Source organism: Anoplophora glabripennis, unplaced genomic scaffold, assembly GCF_000390285.2.
Source record: "Anoplophora glabripennis isolate ALB-LARVAE unplaced genomic scaffold, Agla_2.0 scaffold142, whole genome shotgun sequence".
Classification (NCBI taxonomy): Eukaryota; Metazoa; Arthropoda; class Insecta; order Coleoptera; family Cerambycidae; genus Anoplophora; species Anoplophora glabripennis.
The window spans coordinates 77575-104498 of NW_019416275.1; the positions used below are offsets into that span (position 1 = coordinate 77575).

General features: G+C 30.5%; 1 protein-coding gene across 1 annotated transcript in view; it reads right to left on the reverse strand.

Moving 5' to 3' along the window:
• Positions 1–26924, reverse strand: part of LOC108906327 (nephrin-like) — a 222598-nt gene that overhangs the window by 37100 nt on the left and 158574 nt on the right. Inside the window, exon 6 of the mRNA XM_023457363.1 lies at positions 4628–4777. Coding sequence (XP_023313131.1) covers positions 4628–4777 — 150 coding nt within the window. The remainder of the gene's footprint in view (positions 1–4627; positions 4778–26924) is intronic.

Genomic DNA, 26924 nt, shown 5'->3' on the forward strand with positions numbered 1-26924 from the left:
GTGAAATTTTCAAGTATTCAAAGGCTTTAGATTTTTAGAAATTTGATTTTGAAAATTTTTTAATTTAAAAAAAAAAAAAAAATTAAACAATTATTATGTAAAAACTATCGAACCGAATTGGATGAAATTTGGTGTGATGATTCTATGCACTAAAAAGTTTAATTGGAAAAAGTATGAAGATCCTAGGTATTATTCAAGTGTCTGAAAAAAATTTACAAATAAACTAGCATTTTTTGCAATATTTTAAATGATTTTTCCGATTTTTGTAACAACAATAATTATTTTTTCGAATTGCAGCTTACTCTATCTTGATCAAAATTTAATTACAAAACTTTTTTTCCTCTTCCATTTTTGTCTAAAACGAATAGTTGCTAAGTTGTCGATGAGAAATCCAAGAAAAAAATGAATTTTTTGCTATTTTTTTATACTTTTTTGCAATAACAATTAAGCCCACGTTTTTTTTATTTGCACAGAAATATTATCATTTCTGATGTTATTTAGAAGCCCTTAAAGCAAATATCTCCGATCATATGCGTTTTACCCAACCCGAAACAAGTACCGCCTGGACTAAAGTTCAGTATTTACGGGATTATCAGAATAACCAATTCAAATTTGTTAATTAACTTACGTTTAAAATACAATATGCATGCGAAACATATCGACGTATCACCATACAGGAAGTGTTTTATAAATCTACATAACTTGAGGAGGTTTCCTTAGATAATGTTTTCTAAGAACATTTTAATAAACCAACAGTCTAAGTCGGGTTTTCCAGATATAGGGTGTTGAAATTTAAACAAATACAATATTCAATCAATATTTATGAATTTGTTAAAAACATATGAAACATGGGTATAATAAATGAAATGCATAAATTCATTGAATTGTTACAGATATTCATCAGTCAGGATCGGAGATACTGAAAAGAACTATCATAAAGAACTCTAGAATATCTACACCTCTGAGTATTTTGGATAAATATATTTAATTCCTAATGTTATTTGTTATTATTTTTTTAATTAAAAATTTTAAGAATCATTTGTTTCACCAAAAAAATATACTTACCATGGACATTTTTTGTTCAAAATATAATTTCATTAAGCTATATAGTCAGTATAGGTAAGTATAAAACATTATTAGCGCAAAAATTTTTTTTTTTAGGAGCTGACTCCTTGATATGCCTCAGATATTAAAAATTTCTACGGCATTTATTTTTGTAGACCGCTGATGGCTACACTGTATTTAAAATTGTATATCGAATAAAAATTCCTATATATTTTTTGAATAAAATTAACAAATTATTACTTTATTTAAAAGTGTGATGAAGACTATTTGAAATAAAGGAAATAATAACACAGATATGCGAAGAACCTTTTGCCATAAAGACACTGTTGTCCAAATATATTTCTGGAATTTCCAAAATACTCTGGCGTAGAAATTCTGGGATTCTTATCGTTTATAATTTCAGCTTTTAATTAGCTCGTTTCATTTACCAACTTTACACAGAAACATTTAAATAAATGTGATATAATTTTATAAACTTCAACATTTCATTTTGAAAACCACTTGATTCATTATGACTTTCTTATAAATAAATATACAGGGTGTATCACGAAGGTGGCCCAGTAAGATTATCTCAAAAAGGTAGTCGGAATTGAAATCTGACAATTTTTTATACAGAGGTTTATCAAGGGTTTATGAAAATAGTGTCAACTTCCTCGCACTTCCGGTTATACCGGAAGTCATCATCGGCTCTGTTTTTTTAAATGGAATACTATGTATATTTATAAATTTTTTAATTCTACAGCAAATTCTAGACTATTTTCATATAAGGTACTAAGGGCCAAAATGTGACAGTTTTCAAGTTATTAATAATTTCGAAAAAAATTGAGGGATGTAAGAGATTTTTGAAAATACAGTACCTCCTATATTTTGCTTTATTTGTTAATGAAATTTGGCATGGATAGTTTAAAAGCAATGGAATTAGACCAGTTTATGTCTTTGCAAAAATTCATACAGAGTGTTTAAAAACGTGTGGCCAATATTGTGACGTTGAAGTTGAATTTATTCAAAAATTTCAAATGGTACACCCTCTATATTATTACATTAATGGATGCAGAATTAAATTTATTTTAAAATTATACTATAGTTCCTTATATCCAAAGTTAACAGTTCTTGTGTAAATTGGAAATTATTGATTGAGTGTTCCATTTGAAATAACATAATTGATGATGACTTCCAGCATAACCGGAAGTGCGAGAAAGTTGACACTATTTTCATTGAATATAATTTTTTGATAAACCCCTGTATACAAATTTTCAGATTTCAATTTTGACTACTTTTTAAGATAATCCTACTGGGCCCTCTTCATGATACACCTTGTATAAGTAAAATATTTTAAATATTTATAGAAATACTCCTTTGAAATACTTGGTATATACAAGGTGAGTTTTTTTCGATGTTTAGTGTAGGGATCTGGCAAAGTAGTAGAGATACAAAAAAGCTTACATGAGGAAAGATGTGTAGTTTTAAATCCTTATTAAATGTTACTTTTATTTTTTGAAAAAACGTCATGGCTAACTAGATATTTGGGAACATCCCAATTCGGCCAATGCCTTCAGATGCGTGTAGCTCCTATTTATTTTACAAAAAAAAATAAATTACAAAGTTTTTGGTTTTTGCAGTGTTAATAAGATAGTGTTATCAAAATGTTCGTGTTCTGTTTCGTTTTCAAGTTGTAACATAAACTTTAAGTTTTATATACGTAAACCATATACCTATGAACTAGAAATAATTATCTTTTTTTATGCTTTCCAAGGATATAATATTCGGTACTGTTATTTTGAAAAATGGGAGAACTGCAGCCGTTTTTAACTTTTTAATTGCTCGGTGATGTAGATGGCTGTGAAAACAATCGAAACTGTTTACTAACAACGCTATTAGTTACTGTAACATTATTTGACAGTTACTTTTCTTTCTTAAAAGTCGCTTCAATTGCCAAAGGCAACGAATTTTTCAAACGAGGAAAAACGTGATATTATTGAGTGTTATATTCGTTCAGGAAGCTTTTGACAGTATTGATACGCGTTCTGTGAGAAAAGCCTCAAATTCTGTTTTTAAAAATTGTATCTTGTGCATGAACAACAACGGTGGACTTTTTGAACAAGTTCGTTAATATCTTTAAAGTAAATAATAGTTTGTTCATAAAATTCTGATATTTTTTCCGTCTTTTGTTAAGTATTTCATTTACTTACCTTACCAAATAATTTTCATTATAATTTAAACTCTTTATGAAAATAAATCCAGTTGTTACTTGTTATTACTGTTTTATTTAAAATGCCAGTCGCAAATTGCTACGGTGCCCTGACACATACAGGGATGGCCAGAAGTACGGAAAAAAATTCATATCTTTTGAATGAGTTAATTTTTTTTAAAACGCCGAAACACGCTAACTGATTTTGATTTTTCCCATCTTTCGGTTATATAATAATTAATTTTTCTTCAACCCCCTAACCCTCAGCTACCCCTACTTTTTTTTTCAAATGGAAACATAAGCATGAGGGGGCTCGTTGAAAAGCTTAAAAGGAAAAAATCAAAATCAGTTAACGTGTTTCGGCGTTTTAAAAAAAATTAACTCATTCAAAAGATATGAATTTTATTCCGTACTTCTGGCCATCCCTGTATAGAGGCGCGCACGCGATGCCAACTTCAATTGTTATGATTTTATCCGTTGGATTGCGTATAATTTTCACAGCCATCTACGTCAACAAGCAATTGAAAAGTTACAAACCGCTGCAGTTCTCCCATTCCTCAAAATAACAATGCCAAATATTATATCGTTAGAAAGCATGAAAAAATGTATTTTTTTCTAGCTCATAACTATGGTTTACATTTAAAAAACTTTTATGTTATAACTTGAGAACAAAAGTGTACACGAACAATTTGATCACTGTCTTATTAATACTGCAAAAACCTGAAACTTTTGTAATTTTTTTAAATAAATAAATAGCAACGTAGCTACACGCATCTGAAGTAATTGGCCGAATTCGGATTTTCCATATATCTAGTCAGCGTTTTTTTTTTTAAATAAAAGTATCATTTACTAAGGATTATAAATTTGCACATCTTTCCTCATTTAAGCTTTTTTTTATATCTGCTACTTTCCCAGATCCCTACACTAAACATTGAAAAAAACTTAACCCGTATAAATTTTATACCCTAAAAAAATATAGTTTCACAAATTTTCAAGTTCCTAACTTACATATTTTCAGAATAATCGCAAAAAAAAAGGATTTCAAATTTTAACTTTCAACACCCTATATTTCCGAAACTATCAACCTTCGGATAAGGCATGTTTGCGCCAATGGTCACCATTTCACGTGTAGTATCTTCAGCTTTCGACTTTCCCATTGTTAATGAATCACCCTGTATAATATGTATGTAAAAACTGTAACTTCTAGAAAGATTAATTTTCAAAAAACGACAGAACACAAAAAAATTCCCACTAATTTACGTAGAGTTTACAAACGCTTTGATAAATGGTTAGAACACGTTGAATTCTCTATTGATTAGGGGTTAAGCAATTATAGCGGCGAAGAACCGCCAGCGTGTTGAAACAGTGACAAACCTGCAGAGTGCCGTAGTCCGCCGCCACCCTAGGTACGTATGTCAGCGTACTAAGGCCTGCATCCGATGTGAACTCGCTGAGCTCCCGGGAAATCCCCGGAGTGCTGTTGAAACTCCACCGAAATGTCGTGGCCACCGGTTCTGCGTCGACCTGCAATCAAAAAGGACGCTTTCATGCGGATCCGCCAGAATTATTCGGATAAAATAATCATAAGTAGACAATGGCGTATTACGCTCGGCACAATTGGAGGATCATGATTGTATTCAGATTTCGCGAGTAACTCATTACATTCTGTCAGTCGCGGTACAGCTGTGGGCAGTTAAATTAGTTAAAATTTTTACGTTTTACTACCTTAGATTGGAAAGATGTTATTAAGATGTTATTGACCAACCATTGCTGCCGAAACAATTGTATTTTCAAAAAAAAAAAAAACAATAAATAGCGAATATGAACTACCAATTTTTCAAAACAAGATTTATGGCATTCAATTACGGTCATTTTAAATATCTAATGAAGTAAACAAGGATCTAGCATAGTGGTTCCCAAAGTGATCCCTGCGGACATCCAGAGATCCTTAGTGGTAAATTAAAATTAGTTTGGTGGTGTGGGGAGAACGTTGGGGGTCAGCGAATGATTTAATATAAAGTAAAATATGAGTCATAACAGCCTGAGCCTAATCACAAAAAAAAAACTGACCTCAAATTAGTGCTTGTGGAGACTTCCGAATGTGACCCAAACAAAGAGCAAAGAGCTGAATATCTCATATCATTCCATCAGGTTCTCCCAAATAATAGTAATAATAATGCGTTTTCATATTTTAAAATAAAAGTTTATCATAATTTACTACATTAAATATGAAATGGGCATAATAAGCTTGAAAATCATTGACTAGTGTATATTTAACAAGGGTTGCCATGAAAATAGCCAAACAACGATAATAAACGAATACAGAATCGGACTTCATGTCATATACAAAATTTACAAATTTTTGTAGGTCAGTGGCGTAGAAATGGGGAGTAAAGTGGGATGTCCTAGTGTCGGCGTACAAAAATTTACCAGGGGGTAGACCAGACCAAAATAAGGTTAAAATTCTTATAAAATATTTTTCTGCGATGCACTCTCACCGAGTTACCTGGTGTTGTTTAGAAAAAAATAATAACTATCCGCAATAACTCCAAAACCATTTCAGGGATTTAACTAATTTTTGCTTGAAGTGTACATCTATTAAAGGTCATTAAAACTACATGGTGCTTATTTCGGTCTGACGCCAGGGGTGATCTGGGCCTCAAGATTATGTCTTCATAACTTTTGCATATCTTAGTTTTATGTAATTTGATAAAGTTTTCCTGAATCTGCAATCGATTCTGAACATAAAATTAGCTCTTGCTTCATAGCTCAAAAATGGACCGTTTTCAAGTAAATTGGGTCTAAAGTATCGACTGAATTAGTTCGTAGAAAAATGCATGTAAAGATTTTATTTGTTGTTATCTAGTAGGTACCTGTCATTATAAAAAACAAAGTTGTTTACAAGCGTACATGTCAAAATTAATTACAGTACTTAAAGTTACGAGAAATTAAGTTCACAAAATAACGAGATATTAAGTATTATCAAATTTTCCAACAACGAATATGTTACTTGTCTACGGTTTTTGTGATGGAAATTCATTGGTAGCCTCACGAGAGTATCTACGCAGGTTTCCAAATAGAAGGCAACCTTCACAGCACTTATTCCAACTAGTTTTCCAAAGAGTCCGTGAGACCAGGAGTGTTAAAATTGGAAATACCAGAATAAGAGGTAATTGGGAATATACAAGCATTTTAGAAGAAAATGTAATAGCTGCTGTTGTTGATGATCCTTTCATCACTGTCCGAAGAATATCAACGCAAGTAAGTATTCCACGAAGCAGCGTCTGAAGAATTTTAAACCGAGAAGAACTGCACCCATACCACATATATAAAGTTGCATCCTGGTGATTTACAAAAGGTTTATAATTCCTTGCTCAAACGATGTTGGGCATCCATTGAAGTAAATGGACAGCATTTCGACCATTTAGTGAAATAATTGTTTCCTATTTTTATTTTTAATATTGTCATTTTGCTAACATAATTTCGTATCTGTTACGTAATTTTCAATTTTATTTTTAGTACCCCTATACCCTATTCGTAACCAAATATTAAATAATTCATAGAAAACTTGTTTAGTTTTTTCATATTCATTGAGGAAACTGTCCTCAACGGTAAACAACTTTGTTTTTTATAATGACAGGTACATACTATATAACAATAAATAAAATCTTTACATGCATTTTTCTACGAACTAATGCAGTCGATAGTTTAGACTCAATTTACTCGAAAACGGTTCATTTTTGAGCTATGAAACAAGAGGCACGTTTGTGTTTAGAATCGATTGCAGATTCATAAAAACGTAATTAAATTACATAAACCTAGAATATGCAGAAGTTATGAAGACATAACCTTGAGGACAAGTTGGCCTAGGCCGCCCCTGGCGCCAGATCGAAATAAGCACCATGTAGTTTTAATGACCTTTAATAGATGTATACTTCATCCAAAAATTACCTAAATCCCTGAAAGGGTTTTTGAGTTATTGCGGAATGTTATTATAATTTTTTCTAAACAACACTACACAAAAATATTTTATAAGAATTTTAACCTTATTTTGGTGTGGTCTACCCCCTGGTAAATTTTTGCACGCTAACACTGAGACATGTATAAAAGTTTTCAGTCAGTTCTGTCAATTCAGTTCAGTGTCATGTGTGGTTTAATTTAGCTGCGGTTTAAGTTTTGGATTAATTTGTATAACAAATAAATTTAATAAATAAATGTTTAGCACCGATTGGGCTAATTAAAAGGCTGGCGCAAATATCCCGAATTGTTAGCGTTTAGACTGTAATTCATTTATTTATCTTTTGAGTTGTATACTCCATGAAATATTTACACTTTTCTGAAAGAGTTCATGTCCTGTTTTCCAACATATTCTGATTGCAAGATAAATATATTCATGATGTTAGTGCCGATTTTTGATTCTATTACTGTGATTGTTCTGTATTTCGTTGATTAAATTACAGTTATTGACCATTATTGCATTTCACCTAGCGGAATAAATTATCGATATTTACAATTTATAAAATATTATCATTTCTAAAAATATCATATTCTATACAGGGTGTTCTACAAGCTCTATGACAAACTTTGACAGATGGTAGGTAGTTGGGATTAATTTCAAACATTTTTTCTTATATGAACATAGGTCCGATTAGTCTTTGTTTACATGTTACAGTTACATGCATTTAAAAAAATATTATTTCATCTTTCAATCAAAGTAGCCTCATAAAAAAAATGATAATTGCTATAACAATAATTATTATTTGTGTTTAAAGTTTAAATATTAGGGAACATTTATTAACCAAATTAACAAATCTTAACATTATAAAAATTGTTCAAAATGTCTACCTTCATATCGGAGGAATAAAGATTCTGTTACTTGACGGATGGTAGACAAGCTGTTTCATATATGTCCATATTAAAAGTTCAAAGGATTTAGATCTGGGGAACGCGAATGCTACTGGACCTTGTTAACCTTTTCGTTTATTCGGGAAATGTTCATTTAACCAAGCAGTTAATTGTCTCCCTCTATGTGGTGGTGCACCATCGTGCTGATCCTACATATTTTGAACAATATTAAGCCCTACGTCAAAAATGTTGTTTTCCAAGAAAATTCTAGACAGATCTGCGATCTGCATTTAAACGACCATTTAAAACATATACAGGCAGTAAATTATTGTTGAAAATACTATCCCAAACATTAACACTGAAACGTTGCTGAAATCGTCTTGATCTAATTGCATGCGGATTTTGTAACGTCTAAATATGTTCATTATGATTATTATTTATGCCGTCCTAGTAAAACAGGCTTCATCAGACTATATGACAAGCGAAATAAATCTATCATTTTATGCATGTTGTTGCAGTATCAAATTAATAAATAAAATGACAAATAATAATAATTATTTATGTTGATATATATTTCTATTTATCAGGCTACTTTGATTGAAATATGAAATTATATTTTTTAAAAACTTGTAACTTCCAAACAAAAACGAACGGGACCTATGTTCATATCAGAAAAAAGTTTGAAATTAACCCAGCTACTATCTGTCAAAGTTTCTCATAGAGCTTTTAGAACACCCTGTATGTGACAATACTTATTTGTCTGAATGTTAGTTCAAATAACATCCGTTAAACGATATGCATCTTCTAGCTTCGTAGAAACATAATGCCACATTCGCCTGTTTCTGAAAGTCTTATTTTTTGTTTGTCTATGGTATAAACACCTTAATAGAATGTACATAGCAGATTAGACAAAAGTCTAGTACTATTAGTTTTACTGACGTGATATTCAGCACATCTCAATCCACAATAAAATAATGCACTTCTCTTCTGCAGAGTTATATTTCCTTTTTTTAAGTATACAGGGTGATTCATTAACAATGGGAAAGTCGAAAACTGAAGATACTACACATGAAACGGTGACCATTGGCGCAAACATGCCTTATCCGAAAGTTGATAGTTTCGGAAATACAGGGTGTTGAAAGTTAAAATTTTAAATCGTTTTTTTACGATTATTCTGAAAATATGTAGGTTAGGAACTTGAAAATTTGTGAAACTATATTTTTTTAGGCGACGAATAAGATGCGTGTTGTAATTTCAGCATTGCTCATAGAGGGCGCCACTTACGACCAATTTTACCGAAAATTTAGTTAATAACATTTTACCCCGTATATTTAACATGAAACTTGATTGAAAACCTGAAAGAGCTATCATTTTTCCATTAATTATGTACCCTTGTTTCATTTCGGTATCTCGATCCGTTTTCGAGAAAAATCGATTTAACGAATACTATATTTTGATAATATGAGAAATTAAAAGCGAAACAAACCAAGCGTTTCTTCGTGTTATTACAATAATTAACAATAAAACAAATAAAATACGTAATTATGATTTAAAGTAATTGTTCGAAGAATCCACCGTTGACACTGATACACTATACGTTTTCTGAGAGATCTTCGAGTTTGAAACAACATATTGGGATTGCGTCCGACTTCGTTGGCAGCGATTTGTATTCTTTGCCACAACTCTTCACACGAGCCAATAGATTCTTTGTAAACTATATCTTTCATTCGAGACCAAATAGAAAAATCAAGAGGATTGAAATGCGGACTTCTGAATGGCCAAGCAAAAATGCTTAGATGGCCAATCCAGCGATTTGGAAAAACTGCATCTAAATATGCACGCATTGGCCAAAAAAATGCAGTGCAGCTCTGTCGTGCATGAACCACATGTCTCTTCTTAAATAAAGTGGAACTTCTTCAAGCCGTGGAAGCATTTTTTACTTGAGCACCCAGAAGTCCGGACTTCAATCTTCTTCATTTTTCTATTTGGAAGAATCTATTGGTTCGTGTGAAGAGTTGTGGCAAAGAATACAAATCGCTGCCAACGAAGTCAAACACAATCCCAATATGTTGTTTCAAACTCGAAGATTTCTTAGAAAACGTTGTGTAAAATGTGTAAATATCAACGGTGGATTCTTCGAACACTGACTTTAAATCATTATTACGATTTCATTTGTTTTATTGTTAATTGTTGTAATAACACGAAGAAACACTTGGTTTGTTTCGCTTTTAATTCCTCGTATTATCAAAATATAGTGTTCGTTAAATCGATTTTTCTCGAAAACGGATCGAGATACCGAAACGAAACAAGAATAAAAATGATTGCTCTTTCAGGTTATGAATCAAGTTTCATGTTAGACATACAGGGTAAAAAGTTATTACCTAAATTTTTGGTAAAATTGGTCGTAAGTAGCGCCTTCTATTGGCAATGCTGAAATTACATCACGCATCTTATTCGTCGCCTAAAAAAATATAGTTTTACAAATTTTCAAGTTCCTAACCTATATATTTTCAGAATAATCGCAAAAAACGATTTAAAATTTTAACTTTCAACACCCTGTATTTCCAAAACTAAAAACTTTCAGATAAGGCATGTTTGCGCCAATGGTCACCATTTCACGTGTAATATCTTCAGCTTTCGATTTTCCCATTATTAATGAATCACTCTGTATGACATCCCCATTTTACAAAAAACCTATTTCCTCCATTTGAAAATATTTAAGAGAAACAATCAAATAACTTCATTCACCGTTAACCGAAAAAACAACGAGCCGACAGAAGAATATTTGTTAGGATCGACACTTCTTTGTGTTAAAAAGCGAGAAAAAGCCACAAAAGCCCCGACTTGATGTGTTTCCGCATTTATTTTATTTAAAAAGTACAATTTCATTGCACAAACGAATTTCATTGTACAAATGGCGCGGACAGATTGAAAAATAACATAATCATCGATTTAATTCCATTCCAACACTTTTGTAAATGCCAGACTTAGATAACAGTGGTATATTTACACTTCAGTGGAATTCGATGCTTTATCAAAGGCATTGGCGCAATGAGGGTACAAGGGATGGAGACCAGGGTTATGAAATACATGAACTCTGAGCTCTGGCTATTTAGGATACCGCATCGTGTTAGACAATAAATGGAGTTGGAACTTTAATAAGTTTCAGGAAGTACACGTGTTGTCCGATTACAGCGTCATTCGTTTTTACTATCTTGAAACAAAATCTGATTAAGTCCGGAACATTAACTAAAATTACTGTTAACGAAAAGTGGTTTTGAATATTGTACAAGAAATGTAAGCAAATGTAGTCAAATAAGACTCTAAAAACAAATTTGCAAGAACATGAAACAGTAATTTTTTGAAAATATTACATTTTTCAATACACTCCTTGATGCTGAATAAGTATATAGGTAGGTAAAAAAATAACATGTACTGCAATCATTCAACATTCAAAAAAGTTAAGTTATATCCTTGTTCCTAAGAGCAATGACTGATCATTTTGGACAGAGATATTAAATAAAATTTAAATGAAATTTAACTATGACATGTTCCTACACTTTTACGTTTGCTTTTTTAGGATCTTTTAATTTAAAAAAATTTAATTAACTGATACTGGAATATTATAAATATTGATTAAATTAAACAGGATGTAAAATAACCACAAAATATGATAATCGATAGATCATAATTCAAAAGTAATTTAATTTCATGAATGTGTTTTTTAACAAGTATATACAGAAATTTACTAAAGTAATGAGTGTAGAAATTGCCTATTAAAATATTTCATAGATTTAGGTTCCTAATATAGTCAATAACATTATTGGGTAAGAATCCTTTATTGAATTACCTTAATACCTATAGATAAGTAAAAATACGGGAGTTAATATTAAACCATGTTTTTCAAAAATAACAAAGAATTTAGTTATTTTTCTTTTTAGCTATTAGTTCTTTTATTTTCCCTAAATACAGAGTATATCTTTAGTTGACGGCCATATTTATACGGTAACCTTAGACCTTTGGAAACACGTATCGATAGTTTATTTTTTCAAATTCCGCAGCGAAAAATTAATTTTTATTTTTTTTTACATAACCTTTTTTTGTAATTTTCATACCCCGCCGCTGCACAGGCTAGTGTGACATCAAACAACGACGCGCGTTAAACGCAGCGCATGCTCAGTTGGACACTAGACTATGTGTCATTGTCAAATCTCATAATTTAAAGGAAAGTTTATTAAAAAAAGCCAATTTCCACACCACCCGCAGTGAGTAAAGAAATTGTTACACATAATCGTTTGTAAAAACTTTTAATGATTTTAAAAACATATTTCATGACAATTACTGTTTTTATTTATTTTTTGTTACGTTTATTTTTAAAAATAATTGTTTTAAAACATAAATTATTTTTATTTACAATTAGGATTTACGTATAGTCTTTCCGGAGTCAGTTGAACATGTAAAAAACCGCCTGGCAATAAAATTTAATGAGTTTCATAGGCGTCCCTGAAAAAGTTTTCTGATAAAGATAAAAAATTATAATAATTTGTATATAATATGCAGAAAATTTCTATTATATGTTCATTTGGCCAACAACATATTTTAGTTATTTATGACCTCAAACAATTTTATTATATTGATGGTAAATTTCGTTTTGTCCCGTATCAAAAGGTCTCCAAAATGCCATATTGTAATAATATTATTTCACCCTTTTGCAATTGTAATATCAATGATTAATAGAAGGTGCCTATAATAAATTAAAATTAAATGAATCACACCAAATTCCGCATTGCTGCACTGCACTGCTGAGCAATTGGTTGATCACTTGTCAGCGGCTGAGTTTTATTGCCCAGTGGACCAATGCAACTGTATTTGCATTTCGATTGCCCGCGCTCGCATTCTTCAACTGGGCGTATACATTTCTACCACCTCTACGTTTAGTTCGACCAGACCTGTATATGGGTATGGCTAAATAAATATGGTAACAAATTTTTCAAATATTTCAACGCTGAGTTACTGCGTCAGCGACCGAACCTGGTACATACTGTCATTCTCTTGGTTGTTCCATTGATATCGGAAAGACTATACCAATATTGGTTAATACTAATTAGATCATGTGAAAATTTTTTAAAAACAATTTTTTTAATATTCGGCGCATCATCTACGCTGACATCAAACAAATATGGTAACTTTAAAATAATACGTGGCTGTCATATTAAAGCAATCTGTTTTCACTAAATCATTTTTCATTAGTTTCGTTGTCTAAAATGAATTAAAGAAACATATTTACAATTAGTAACATTGTTTAGAAAGGATAGAATGTTTTTTTGTTATGTTAGGCGCTTCGACCACAGTGATATCAAAGAAATGTACGTAATTTGTTTTACTAAATTATTTTTCATGGTCACTTTGCACAATATAGGTTGATTGAAAAACAACGGGCAACGTTGATAGTGCACTTATACGCAAATTCCGGGTGCCATGGTTTACGTTGTCCAGTTTAAAAAACTAATTATAACTCGATTATTTATTTAATTAATAAAAAATAATAATAATTTCAGATTTCGTATTCAGGAGAACACGCACTTTTACCTCTAAAAAACTGACCCCGTACTAAAAGTTACACCCTGTATAAATAACTTTTAAGCAATGCATATCCAATGCATATCCTATTAAGAATATTTGTTGAATTCAATTATTAGTTTTCTTCCACTGAAATGGATTAAATTCATTTAAAGTAACTTCATTATTTTGCCATGAGGAAAAGGAAACGCTGGCATTGTCTTTTTGTTGGCGTTCCTAAATTGTCGCCTCCGTCTCACTCTGTTAATATTCCGAAACAATTTCTATAAATTTAATTTGTAGAAACAGGAAATTCCCTTTCAATTGCAGCTTAACTTCTCGGCATTAAATAGGCATAACACTAACACCAAAACAACACTTTGCACTAGAAGTTGGAGAGGAATGTTTTCGCACTTCCTTTTCGGGTTTAATTTTATATAGCCGGGGTGACCCGACTTGCGACTTTAATGTCCAATACTTTATTTGGTTCACGTTCTTTTCTGTATTTATAGGCAAACGGGGAAAGCAGGTGGATTAACTCATTACGTTTTTACCCTTCTGTTTAAGCCGGGCAAACGTAGCCGGTACGTCGCCAAATTGATTTTAGGTCGTCCGCTCTTTCCTCAGCTTTCACAGAGCTAGTCGAAAGATCGGACTTGCACAATAATGTGTTTTTATATAAAACGTTGGAATGTTCAAAAATAGAATTACTTTATTTAACGAAGAGTGCAAAAGAGTCAATTCATTTTCACAAATAGATACCTAATTATGTATTTTATCGTTTTCTTACAATTCTAATCTAAATAAATTACCTTCTTGTGCGAAAAATTTATTTCAGATTTCGTTTCCAAAACTTTGAATCAAAATGATTAAAAAACAAATGTGGCAATTTTTTAATTCTGTTTAAAAGTTTTAAGATCGAAAGCTGAACGAATTTTAGAAGCCACAAAAAGTTATGTACCAGAGACATGAATACATAGATCTTGCGTATTTTTTTAATACTAAATACGATTCCTCAGTCCAAAAACCGATTTACCATTTAATTTTTTAGTAAAAAGCTAAAATATCCCCTAAAATAAGGTGAAATAGTGAGGATAAGGTATAGTTAGAGTGCCCGCCGCAAAATTTTTATTGATATATACTCTCTCCAAACTTCTTATACAGGGTGTTCCGAAATTCATGCAACAAAATTTGGTCACAGATTCTTAAGACAAATTTAGGGGATCCGTATTTTTTATTTTTGCCAACTAGCTCCCTCTTTCGGAGTTACAGCCCCCTGAAATCTGCCCCTAAGAAGTCTTTTTTATATCTCAAAACCATGTTGTATGAGAATCACTAAATTTGGTACACAGGTTTTATGACATGTGGAATCTCACAGTGCTACGCTATTTGGGGAGGAACACCCTTAAGACACTTTTTCGTAGGCCTCCTTGTCTTTGGGACCAGAAAAATTTGGTCGCAAATTTGATTTTTTAAAAATTATTAGTTAGTTAGAAAGCCATTGAATTTTGAGGAAAATGGCGAATTCCAATACGCATTCGCTCACCTTTTGACATTATTCTCGAAAACATTGCGTTTTACGAAAAAAAGTATAAAGAGACAAAAAGTTCCTAAATTTAATGGCTTTCTAGTGGACTGGTAATTTTTAAGAAATTTAAATATGCGAGCAAGTTTTTTTGGCTCCAAAGTCAAGGGGGCCCACAAAAAATTTTCTTAAGGGGGTTCCCCGCCAAAATACATAGCACCATCAGATTCCACATGTCAGAAAACCCCTGTGTACCAAATTTAGTGATTCTCGTACAACAGGGTTCTGAGATATAAAAAAAATATTTTACTTAGGGGCGGACTTCAGGGGGCTGTAACTCCTCTAAATTTGTTTTAAGAATCTGTGACCAAATTCTGTTGCATGAATTTCGGGACACCCTGTACAGCTTTATTAGGCCTAGTCTGACACCTTTTTCCTCTGTGATTTTTTTCGATTTTGGGGCGTTTTCCCTCTAATTTTCCGAAACACGTCGTTTTGACGACATATGAAAAATTTATAGATACTGTTTTTTTTTAAAATTGAATAGCTTAAAACATCAAATGAAACGTGAAAATAAAATTCTCTGACAAAAGATATGAGTCGTTCAAAATGTCTGCAACCTCGAACATGTCAGAAAAACTACTATAAAATTTTTTATTAATTACCAGCTGATTTTCTCAAGATCTTATCTTTAAGAACTGCAAAAACTACTTTTCATATTGTCTGACGAAAATTATTTTCCGATTTTCCAGTCTGACGCGTCAAAGCTGTCGATTTCAAAAATTTATTAATAATAATTTTTTCAATATTTTTCGGTTTTTAAATTGAATTTAGAATATGAGAAAAAATTGACTGATAGTGAAACAGAGCCCTATACATAAAAAAAATTAAATAAAATAATTTTTAATTTAGTTTTCTAGCTACACTTGAACCTTGCGTTCGCAAGTATAAATTGAGACCATGTTTATTAAAAACCAGCTGATTAAAATACAATTCTTTTAATGTTTGTAATCCACCCTCATAATTTCATAATTATTTCATATTAATCTTTGAAGAATAAATTTGATTACTTCAGAAATCATTGATGAATCATTTTTATGTAATATATTATTATTATTATTATTATTATTCATTTAAATGCAGAAGAAACATTCAATAATTGCTTTTCCGATTTTGAATTTCTTGAACTTCGCGCTTGATATGTACACACACCTATCTGTTTATTGCGCATTTTCTCCGGCATGGAGAGTAGTAAAAGTGTCTCTATTCTCCATGGATGCCGGTTTACTGTAAGACGAACACATGTGTCAAATTATTGTGTAAAAATGGAGTGTTTCGTATGCAAATCAAATAAAGGTGAAATAATAAAATTTAGGCCGCACATGTTAAATAGGTGTAAATTTTATTGGAAAATTTCGGAAAAGCGCCTGATTCATAAGGCTTTAAGTAGCACGCAAATAAGTTTTCAGATCAATTCCAGCAAAATTGACGTTAAAAATTGATTAAAAATTTTTTGATCCTAGCAATCCTTAAGAAACAAACTATTAAATTTTCAGATGCTGATGATGGATATCTTGATTCCGAAACTGAGGAAGAAGACAATTACAGCAGTGATGATACAGATGAAGAAAGTGCGGATAACGATGAAAGCGATGACGAAAATTAAGCAAAATAAATTTTTTTATAATTTTTTTATTTTGATTTCATATTTTTTATTTTTAGAATTTTCGAAATTTTTCCTATAAAATCATTTATATTATTTAATAAAATACATGATATTCATTTATTAATTACATAATTAATGTAGTTTTTATTTATAGTACCGTAAAAAAGCTGAATAACGATTATTGAAATAATAATTATTACAAACTAGAATATAGGACTGTCATTGTTGAAAATTGTCATTTTTTCGTCAGACTAGTTACGTCCCAATATATTTCTCAGAGATATGTACCACATATTAAGTACTGCTTTTCTGCATATAATTTTTCAATGTCTGACGGTTATTAATAAATTATTTGTAGTCATCAAATCGACAACTTTGACATGTCACACTGGAAAATCGGAAAATAATTTTCGTCAGACAATATGAAAAGTTGTTTTTGCAGGTCTTAATGATAGGGTCTTAAGAAAATCAGCTGGTTATTAATAAATTTTTTTATAGTAGTGTTTCTGATTTGTTCGAGGTAGCAGACATTTTGAACGGCTCATATCTTTTGTCAGAAAATTTTATTTCCACGTTTCAAGTTTTTAATTAAAAAATTTAATTTAATTTAATATTTAATTTAAAAAAAAACGGTATCTACAAATATTTCATATGTCGTCAAAACATGTTTCGGAAAATTAGAGGCAAAACGCCCCAAAATCGAAAAAAGTCACAGAGGAAAAAGGTGTCTGACTATTCTATCTTTAAATCAAACCGTAACCAGAATTCATTACAAAATTGTAGAAAAGTGAAAGCTTTTTGCAGTTTCATCATTGTCATCAATTAATTGACGGTGTGACTATATTTTTCAAATATTTTTTAGTGAATTCGAATTACATGTTGATTAAAAAAATATAAAACTAACAGTGTTTGTAATAAAAATCATTAAACATGATTTGGAATGTTCTTGATCCTTTTGGAATTTAATAATAATAATAATAATAATAATAATAATAATAATAATAATAATAATAATAATAATAATAATAATAATAATAATAATAATAATAATAATAATAATAATAATAATAATAATAATAATAATAATAATAATAATAATAATAATAATAATAATAATAATAATAATAATAATAATAATAATAATAATAATAATAATAATAATAATAATAATAATAATAATAATAATAATAATAATAATAATAATAATAATAATAATAATAATAATAATAATAATAATAATAATAATAATAATAATAATAATAATAATAATAATAATAATAATAATAATAATAATAATAATAATAATAATAATAATAATAATAATAATAATAATAATAATAATAATAATAATAATAATAATAATAATAATAATAATAATAATAATAATAATAATAATAATAATAATAATAATAATAATAATAATAATAATAATAATAATAATAATAATAATAATAATAATAATAATAATAATAATAATAATAATAATAATAATAATAATAATAATAATAATAATAATAATAATAATAATAATAATAATAATAATAATAATAATAATAATAATAATAATAATAATAATAATAATAATAATAATAATAATAATAATAATAATAATAATAATAATAATAATAATAATAATAATAATAATAATAATAATAATAATAATAATAATAATAATAATAATAATAATAATAATAATAATAATAATAATAATAATAATAATAATAATAATAATAATAATAATAATAATAATAAGCTACATCTAAGTTTTTTCTCTTCGCTGTAACCAAGGTTTTACGCACTAATGCCGTTTTGTCACCAACTGATCATTCCCTAATAGATAAATAGACACTACAATACAATATAAAGCATTCTTGATCTATTTTTTCTGTAAAACAAGTAAAAGGTACAGTAGTTTTTATAAGAAAATGACTTGCTTGCAAAGCTGATCGTAGCAACTTTTGTGTCAAAGAAATTCACGAAGTATATCTCACTGCCTTTAGAATTTGGGATTTAGCTTGCGTTCTCTTATACCTATGTATTCGTGAAACTTTTATAATATGAATATTTTTGTCGTGGGTGGCTACTTTAACAAATATAATCTAACTTCTTGAATAGGGTTCATATTTCAATTTTGATATTCTTCCATTCCATAAATTCAGACTTTTATTCTAGCCTAATACACATTTTTCTTTGTATTATATGCGTAAGTAACAAGATCTCGAGTTGAAAATAAAAAAGGTATGGATTATAATTACGTTATAAACGAAAATTGATAAGTAAACAGACACATTATCAATTATTGCAAATAATTAAATGAGAAATCTGTTAATTTCTTGTACCGTATAATATAATAGTCAAAATCGAGATTTATAAAACTATTTTGATGTTTGAACAAATCAATTATGATCCATAAGCGTTACAAAAATGGTTTCAGCGGGAATTCGGAGCATATGAAGGAGGACATTTGTTGGTCCCATACTAATACGGTTAAAACCATAACAATGGGATTAAATTCAGTCTTTATTGAGGTCTCTGGTTCGATGAACGTTTTTTTGGCATGCTCGACTTGAGCGAATAATTATAATTTTTTTTGTAATATTTTGAATATAGCTTGTTACTTAATACCTTATCTTACTTTTATTTAAAAACTGCGATGTTTCATATGACACTCAAACCGCTATAAAACTGAAACCAAATACTATTAAGAATAGTCGATTTTCAGAATTTTTTGAACATTATTTCCCAAATTGGTATTACTTTCCTAGTGCCCTGGTATGATGAGTGCCCTCTTATGTATTTTAAGGAAAAGGGTTAAACTAATGTGGAATATTTTATGGAGAATCCTTGAACTATGGTGATTGTAATAAATTTTCTCCAAATTTAAAACCCTTAAAATTGATAAACAAACACTCTTACTTGTGGAAGAAAATTATGTAATATGGCTGAGTAGTCCTTTATACCTTTCACAACTTTTAGAAGGAAACTAAATGCCTTTTACGGAATACTCTATCTCTGAGAAGGAATTAGTGTCGCTAACTTGTAACATTTATCTGTATTAAATAAATTGGTTGGTAATAAAACAATTTTTTGCTATGTTAAAATATCAAAATGGTGATATGACGGACGTGAAATATTCATGTAGCTTCCAGTTTCTGATTTTTTCCCACTTCACACTAGTACGGTATATACAGGGTGTGAAAAAAAAGAGTGTAAAATATTTAAGGAGGTAATAGTATGAACCAAAATAAGCAGAAAAGTCTCAATAAACATGGGTCCGCAAAGTAACGGTTGCGGAGATATGGAATGTTTTATGTTTTTTAGCCCCTATTTTATTTTGCGAAAACGTGTATTTTCTTATAATAGTTGGTTGATGTTTAGTGAAATAAACAGTACGTATTTAACAGTTGTTCTCAGTGCACAAGTTTTCTTTCGCTATGGCTGGTCACTCTAACGCAGAATTAACAGACATGCATTTCATGTATGGTCGTGCTAATGGGAACGCCACCGAAGCGCGACGTCTTTATGTTGACGCTTATCCAAATCGCCAGATTCCTTCACAACGCATGTTTGGAAGAATTCACCAAAGATTGCGTGATACCGGTTCCTTGAGCAAACAGTGCCATTTATCCGGAAGACCAAGGTCGGTATCCACTCCTAGAGCAGAAGAAGAAATTCTAGCACTGGTAGAGCAGAATCCAGGTACGAGTGTACGGAGAATATCAGCCGAGGTAGGAATTAGTGGTCCTCTTGTTTGGAGAATCCTTCACGAGCAACTGCTTTATCCATACAATGTGCAACGAGTACAGGCCTTAAATCCAATAAATGATCATCAAGCACGTTTGGTTTTTTGCCGCTAGTGTCTACGTCATGATGCTGAAGACCCTCGTTTTCTTGCAAACATTCTTTTTACTGATGAGGCCGGGTTCACAAGAAATGGAGTGTTTAATTTTAATAAAATATCGATTTTTTCCCTTCACCATGGGCTGAACCGACGCAGTTAGTCGATACCAGATGCCCAACACATGGCCCTGCCGATCTAAGTCTAGGTTCAAAACCATTGCTAAATTTCATGAGGCCTTCTCCGAAGGACTGTGATAGTCGAGCTTTGCGAATTTATTACTCCCGGTGACAAGGAGCACCAGTTTCTCAACGACTTTATGGCGACGCTAAACCTACTTGAAGACCCTTAACTTTTCAATAATTATTGTTGACTGAGTTGGCCCATCCGTTCCGCGAACTAACAAATAATCTATCACGATTCCCGGCTGTTGTTACAGTATACTCTGCCTCTGGGCATGGTCTGAATTCACTTATATCATTTCTTCTGTCTTTAAAATCTACATTTGTTGAGTTTTACTTGTAGACATAGGTTAAATTTTATTAACATGATATTCTTTTATGAAAGAGATACTATTCAAATGTGTGAATGTACTTTCACCTTTGCAAATGTTTATTAAAAGCGATGGTCCTTTATATTTTGATATATCGCCAACGAGTGGTAGAAAAAATGTAATAAAACGCTCTCTCGTGTAACACAATAAAACAAGGTAGCGAATTCAGGATAATATCACCGCGCTCGCAGATATGGCAATTTTTTACCACTTTAATAAAATTCTGTTAAGGATGGCACTCTATTCGGCTGGTGATTTAAATTTTCCTAGCAACCTCGAACCAGGCAATCCGGAAGGAGATATCGATTCAAAAACTTCGGTAAAGTTTTAAGAGTTTTCTTAAACTTCTTCACAATATAAACCACTGTAATAGTTCCGTAGAAAAGATTTGTAGCAAAAGGTGAAAGAGTATTTTTTGTAGTCCCTGGATTAAAAATAGGTACTGTTTTATGCCCTCATTTCAGCGAGTCTTTAGTCCCTCCCGGAGAATAAAAACATAGAAACATTTACTAACATTTTCATTTAACTTGTAATGTTCATTTCTTAAATTTAAATCAGTAACAATTTTCTTATTTTAGTTTAAAATTCTAGTTTACATGTACGACCTTATAAAGCGAGCAATTAGGAAAACCAATAAAAGTATGTTGGCACACGGAGGGGTAGCATAATTGTTATCACTTCTAGAATTCTATATGTCCTCCATTAAAGTATACAAAATAGCTTGAATGCAAACTTTTGGTCATTTCAAACCACGGAGTGCAAAAAGCAACTTGTTTAATCTTTTGGTATTAATGCATATTATCTGTACTATTTCGACTTAGATTTTTAGACTGTTACCCCTTATTACCTCCCCCTTTATCATAATTTTTTTATTTATTTATTTAACTTTAAAAATTTTAATTTTTAAATAACAGTGATGTTCCCTGTTTGTTTTTGCTAGCGTAGTAATTTTTGTTTTTGGCTATTTGATTTCTCAGTGGGGGCGTGGATCCTACTAATAAAAAAAATCGGGCGCCAAGTGGTTTCAGAAATATTTAATGCCCTTCGCCAAAGTAATAGAGTAGACAAAAAAAAATTGTGAAATAACTACAACGATGAAACCACTAAATAGTCATCATAGCTTTATTGGCGGCAATAAAAAAACAATGTTTAGTTATACCAGTTATCTTAAAACTAATAACAATGACAATATTAAGGCCTTATTCGACCAGGACGACACAGAAGTTTACTTAACCATAAATAGATACCCCTTTATTATTAGATACTACTAAGATTTTTATGGCACTAATTCTAAAATTTAAAACTATTTACACTCTTCTTAGCGATTGTAATAACATGTGGGTAATATTGATCGAAGAAACGATGAAGTGTGGCATAAGTTGCCTCAGACAAAAAAGGGTGTTGTGGTACTTAGCTGATTAGTAACTGCAGCAGGAATAATCATTTGAGAGAGTCAAATCTGCTTTCCACCGGATGTCGGCTATCTACATAATCATGGGACGACAAGCGTCAAACAGTAGGCAAACTCTTACAATAAAAAGAGAACCCAACAGCAAAAACACATCGGGCGTGGACAACCTTTGCTGCCTCCGGACAAAACGCCTAAAAATAGTAATAAAACGTGGCATAATACCGAATAATATCAAGCGCTAAATGATACTTTCTTTGCCTTTTTTTTTTGAATCTCTAGTAGGTTTACTTTATTATAATGATAATGTGAAACACGCCTACCTCCAATGCCGAAATCCCTAACACTTGGAGACGTGATAAAATGACCCAAATAAAATACAGAAACAGACGGCGCCAACAACCAAAATTGAAAAACCTTTTTTCTAAAACGCTCTGTTCTTCGCGAGGAGGCCCGTTTTTCCGTTAGAGATCTATTTCTTTGCCTTTTGTTTGCTCGAATTTGAATTTACTAATTTGGCTTTTCCCCTACATATGTCTCTAAGTGTCTGATTAAAATTAATTATACTACCGATTTAAGAGCTAACAAACTGACTTACAAATATTTAACCGTAAGATTATATCTAAAAAAAATAAATCGTAACAAGACTAAGGACAAAATGCCCATATTTATATATATCAAGGGAACGATTAAATTACTTTAAAAATACAGGATGCTAAACGAGGAAGTGGACAAACATTAGGGAAAGACTTTTCAGTTAAAAAATTAACAAATAAAGTTTTAATAAAGCTTGATAACATAACATAAGCCTTTAAATAAAAAAAACAATTTGTTTTAATGTTCTAAGAATGTGTAAAAATGGCTTCACGACATTTGATACAGTAGTATTTTACGCTTAGTAATTCTAAAACCATGTTTAATAATTCTGATTTTTAATTGTCAGTGGGTTTTCAAAGCGCAATTTCTACGCTTATCATTTTTTTAATAACTTTGTATACTTTGCGAAACAACACATTTACGAAAAAAATGTCTTCGTTCCATTTTCCTGTATACTCGTATTTTGAAGAACATATATTTATCATTTCTGACCATTGAAAATCACCTACCTGAAATTCTCGATTTTCATATACGAAAAACGGATGGATCTAGAGAAATATTTTTTAGAATTTTTTTATTTAATATGAATATGTGTATACTTGTCTTGCAGAATGTATCAAATTTATGTAATAATTTACAAACCTCCTCGAATAAAATAAATATTGATCCCCTCTGCAATAGCGTTCTTAAAATTATTACATAAATTTGAATCATTTTGGAAAATAACTACTACATAAGTTTGTTACGAATCTTCGAGGATGAAGGTTGACAATTTCATGAGACTAATTTTCAACTGCTAATATTTCGAAAACAGTTGCCAGCATAAATATCGCTAATTGGAAAATGGTCGTACAACTAAGTCTCTTTCAGAAGCAACAAGATAGCGCATTGTAATAAATCATTGCTACAAAAACCGGATAATCCCAGCTTTAATTTAAACAGGTAGTGGCGAATAAACTGTCAAAATTAATAGAAACAAGAAATTATCCAAATAAAGCCAGAATCTAATGGACTGTTTTAATTTCAATTTCATCTAATAAATTACACAAAATCGTTTCTTATTTTTTTTCTGGATAACGGCGCCAATACGAAAAAACTATAGGATACCAAAGAGTTTCTTAACAAAACAAAAAATTCAATTTGTATTTTCGAATCTACCAGCGGCGCACTGCAGAAAAGTTCAAGGTAAGAAAAGGGGGCACGACCCCCGAAAAAATATCACCCTGTAGAATCTCACAACCATTTGGCATACCCAATGATGTAAGTTCAACAGCGTAACTTATATTCCAAATTTGAGCTTAATATCTCAAAAACTGTAGGAGCTAAATCTGGAAACTTCAACATTCTGTAGATCAGTAACGAAGCGATTACAGATATCTAAAAATTTAGCATCTTACAAGTAAGTCAAAAGCACTGGAATTATTATAATATCGTTTTCATTAGGCTTTTTTTCGCGAGTGAAGTCGTATGTTGTAGTGTGTGCAGTATGAGTGAATATTTAAACTATTTTATGACAATTAAGATCAAAAGAGATAGAAAAAATAGTAGTCAGATATTCATCAATATTCAGTCCCGAAAAAAGCCTATTATTTAATTTCAATTTTCAAGACAAACGCGTATCCCAAGATAACAATTCTTTTTTGTTTAAAACTATAGTTTTTAAAAACAATTTTATTGACATGTTAAAATCATGAAATAATTAAATTGACCGTGTTTGACATACAAAATAGTAATAAATAAAAATAATTAAACATTGTTTATCATTAATGTACTATAAAAAACGTAACAAATATAACAGCTTCTCAAAAGAAATTACAATTCTTCATATTTTAAAATTATAAATAATAATAAAATGCCATAACTGAAAAAAAATTCTTGTAATAAAGTAGCTAGGTATATCATTTAGCTTCTAAACTGAAAAAGAGTGTATTATAACATGACATGACATGACATTGCATTCAATCAATTTTCGAACATGAATTTCAAAACCCATTTCAGTTTTGTTATTTTTTGAGTGTCATACGCTCGCCTTCCGACTATGAAAAACGAATCACCTAGAAAATTGAAAGAAAGAGATGTATCTGCCTAATCGATAGGGCTCGGTGGTCCAATCCATCTTTTAGGCAGAAGGCATATCAAATTATGCGGCTTGTTCGTTTTTCGAACTACTTTTTCTTTAAATTAGGTATTCAGGTTTTTAAATTTGTTTGCAGACAATATTCCTATTCGCCTTTATATAGGTTTTCAGATATAAAATAGGGTTTATAAATCTTCATTAAAATTTTCGCGTTTCGCCAGTCATTTCACTCGTTAGGTAGATCCATAAATTTACGTTAGTTCGAAAAAATATATTCACGCGTTATTAAATCAAATGCATTTACAACAGATTAATAGCCTTTTCTCCCAGTTTGAATAAATTATCAATAAAACATTTTATAGCTGCCACTGTTACATGTATTATTAAACTGAAAATGATTCAATGTTATATTTATTCAAGTGGAAACTTTTTATCAATGATATACACCGTGTCCAACTAGTGCGCGTAAGTCCAGAGTTGCCTACTTTCCCGAGCTGCACAAAATGAAAATATATTTGCATATACAGGGTGTTCAGTTTTTCCTGGGCAGGCACCAACTTAATTTTTTTAAATGCAAACCTATATTTTTTATGGCATTATCGAATTCTAAGTGAAAAATTAACGGGACTTAGGGTATACAGAAAGGCATCTAATGAAATCAGAAAACACAGGGTGTTCTATTTGAAAAAGTCGAGATTTTTCAAATTTTATATTATCAGGTTCGGCACGATTTTTTTGCCCCCTGTATATCGCAGGTCAACTTTTGATACCTTTTTTGAAAGAGTTCCTGAAATAAAAAAAATAATTTATAGTTGTCATACAATCATATTTATGTCAACTACTAGAAGTGACGAAACATAAGAAAAAAAAATTGAAAAGTCGATTATCTCGAAAACTATCAATATTTTAATAGGGATCATAACACAAAGTCCCGTTAATTTTTCACGTAGAATTCGATAATGCCATAAAAAATATAGGTTTCCATTTAAAAAAATTAAGTTGCTACCTGCCCAGGAAAAACTGAACACCCTGCATATGCAAATATATTTTCATTTTGTGCAGGCAACTCTGTAGAAAAAAAATTAAGTTATATCTTTTATTAACCTAGATATTGGACTTAAGCTCACTAGGTGGACACGGTGTATACGAGTTTATTAATCAGTTTTAACAGTTTTCTTTCCACGCATATTTTTGTTATGAGGAACAGAAAATGAAGACAAGTTTCTCAATAAATATAAATTTCTTCACTTTTAAATATTTTAAACTTTTACTCTACTCCCTTACATTTTAACAGTGAAGTTCCAAAAAGAATTCGTATTATTAGGCAAGTTAGTTTGCATATTGTTGAATGGATAAACTTGTTTATTCAGATTACTCGTAAACCTAGGGAAAAGCTAGAGGCACAGAAATTTTATTAAAATTTTGCTCCTGTTTTTTTGTTTGTTACACCCTGCATTTATCATATGTTAAAAAATATTAGCTAATATTTTCTATTTTTATTGTTAAAATATTACACAGTAAAAATAAATAGTGCAATTTCAAGATTATTTATAAGTGAAATTATTTTTGTGTTGAATACTGAGTGAATTTTAACAAGGAAATG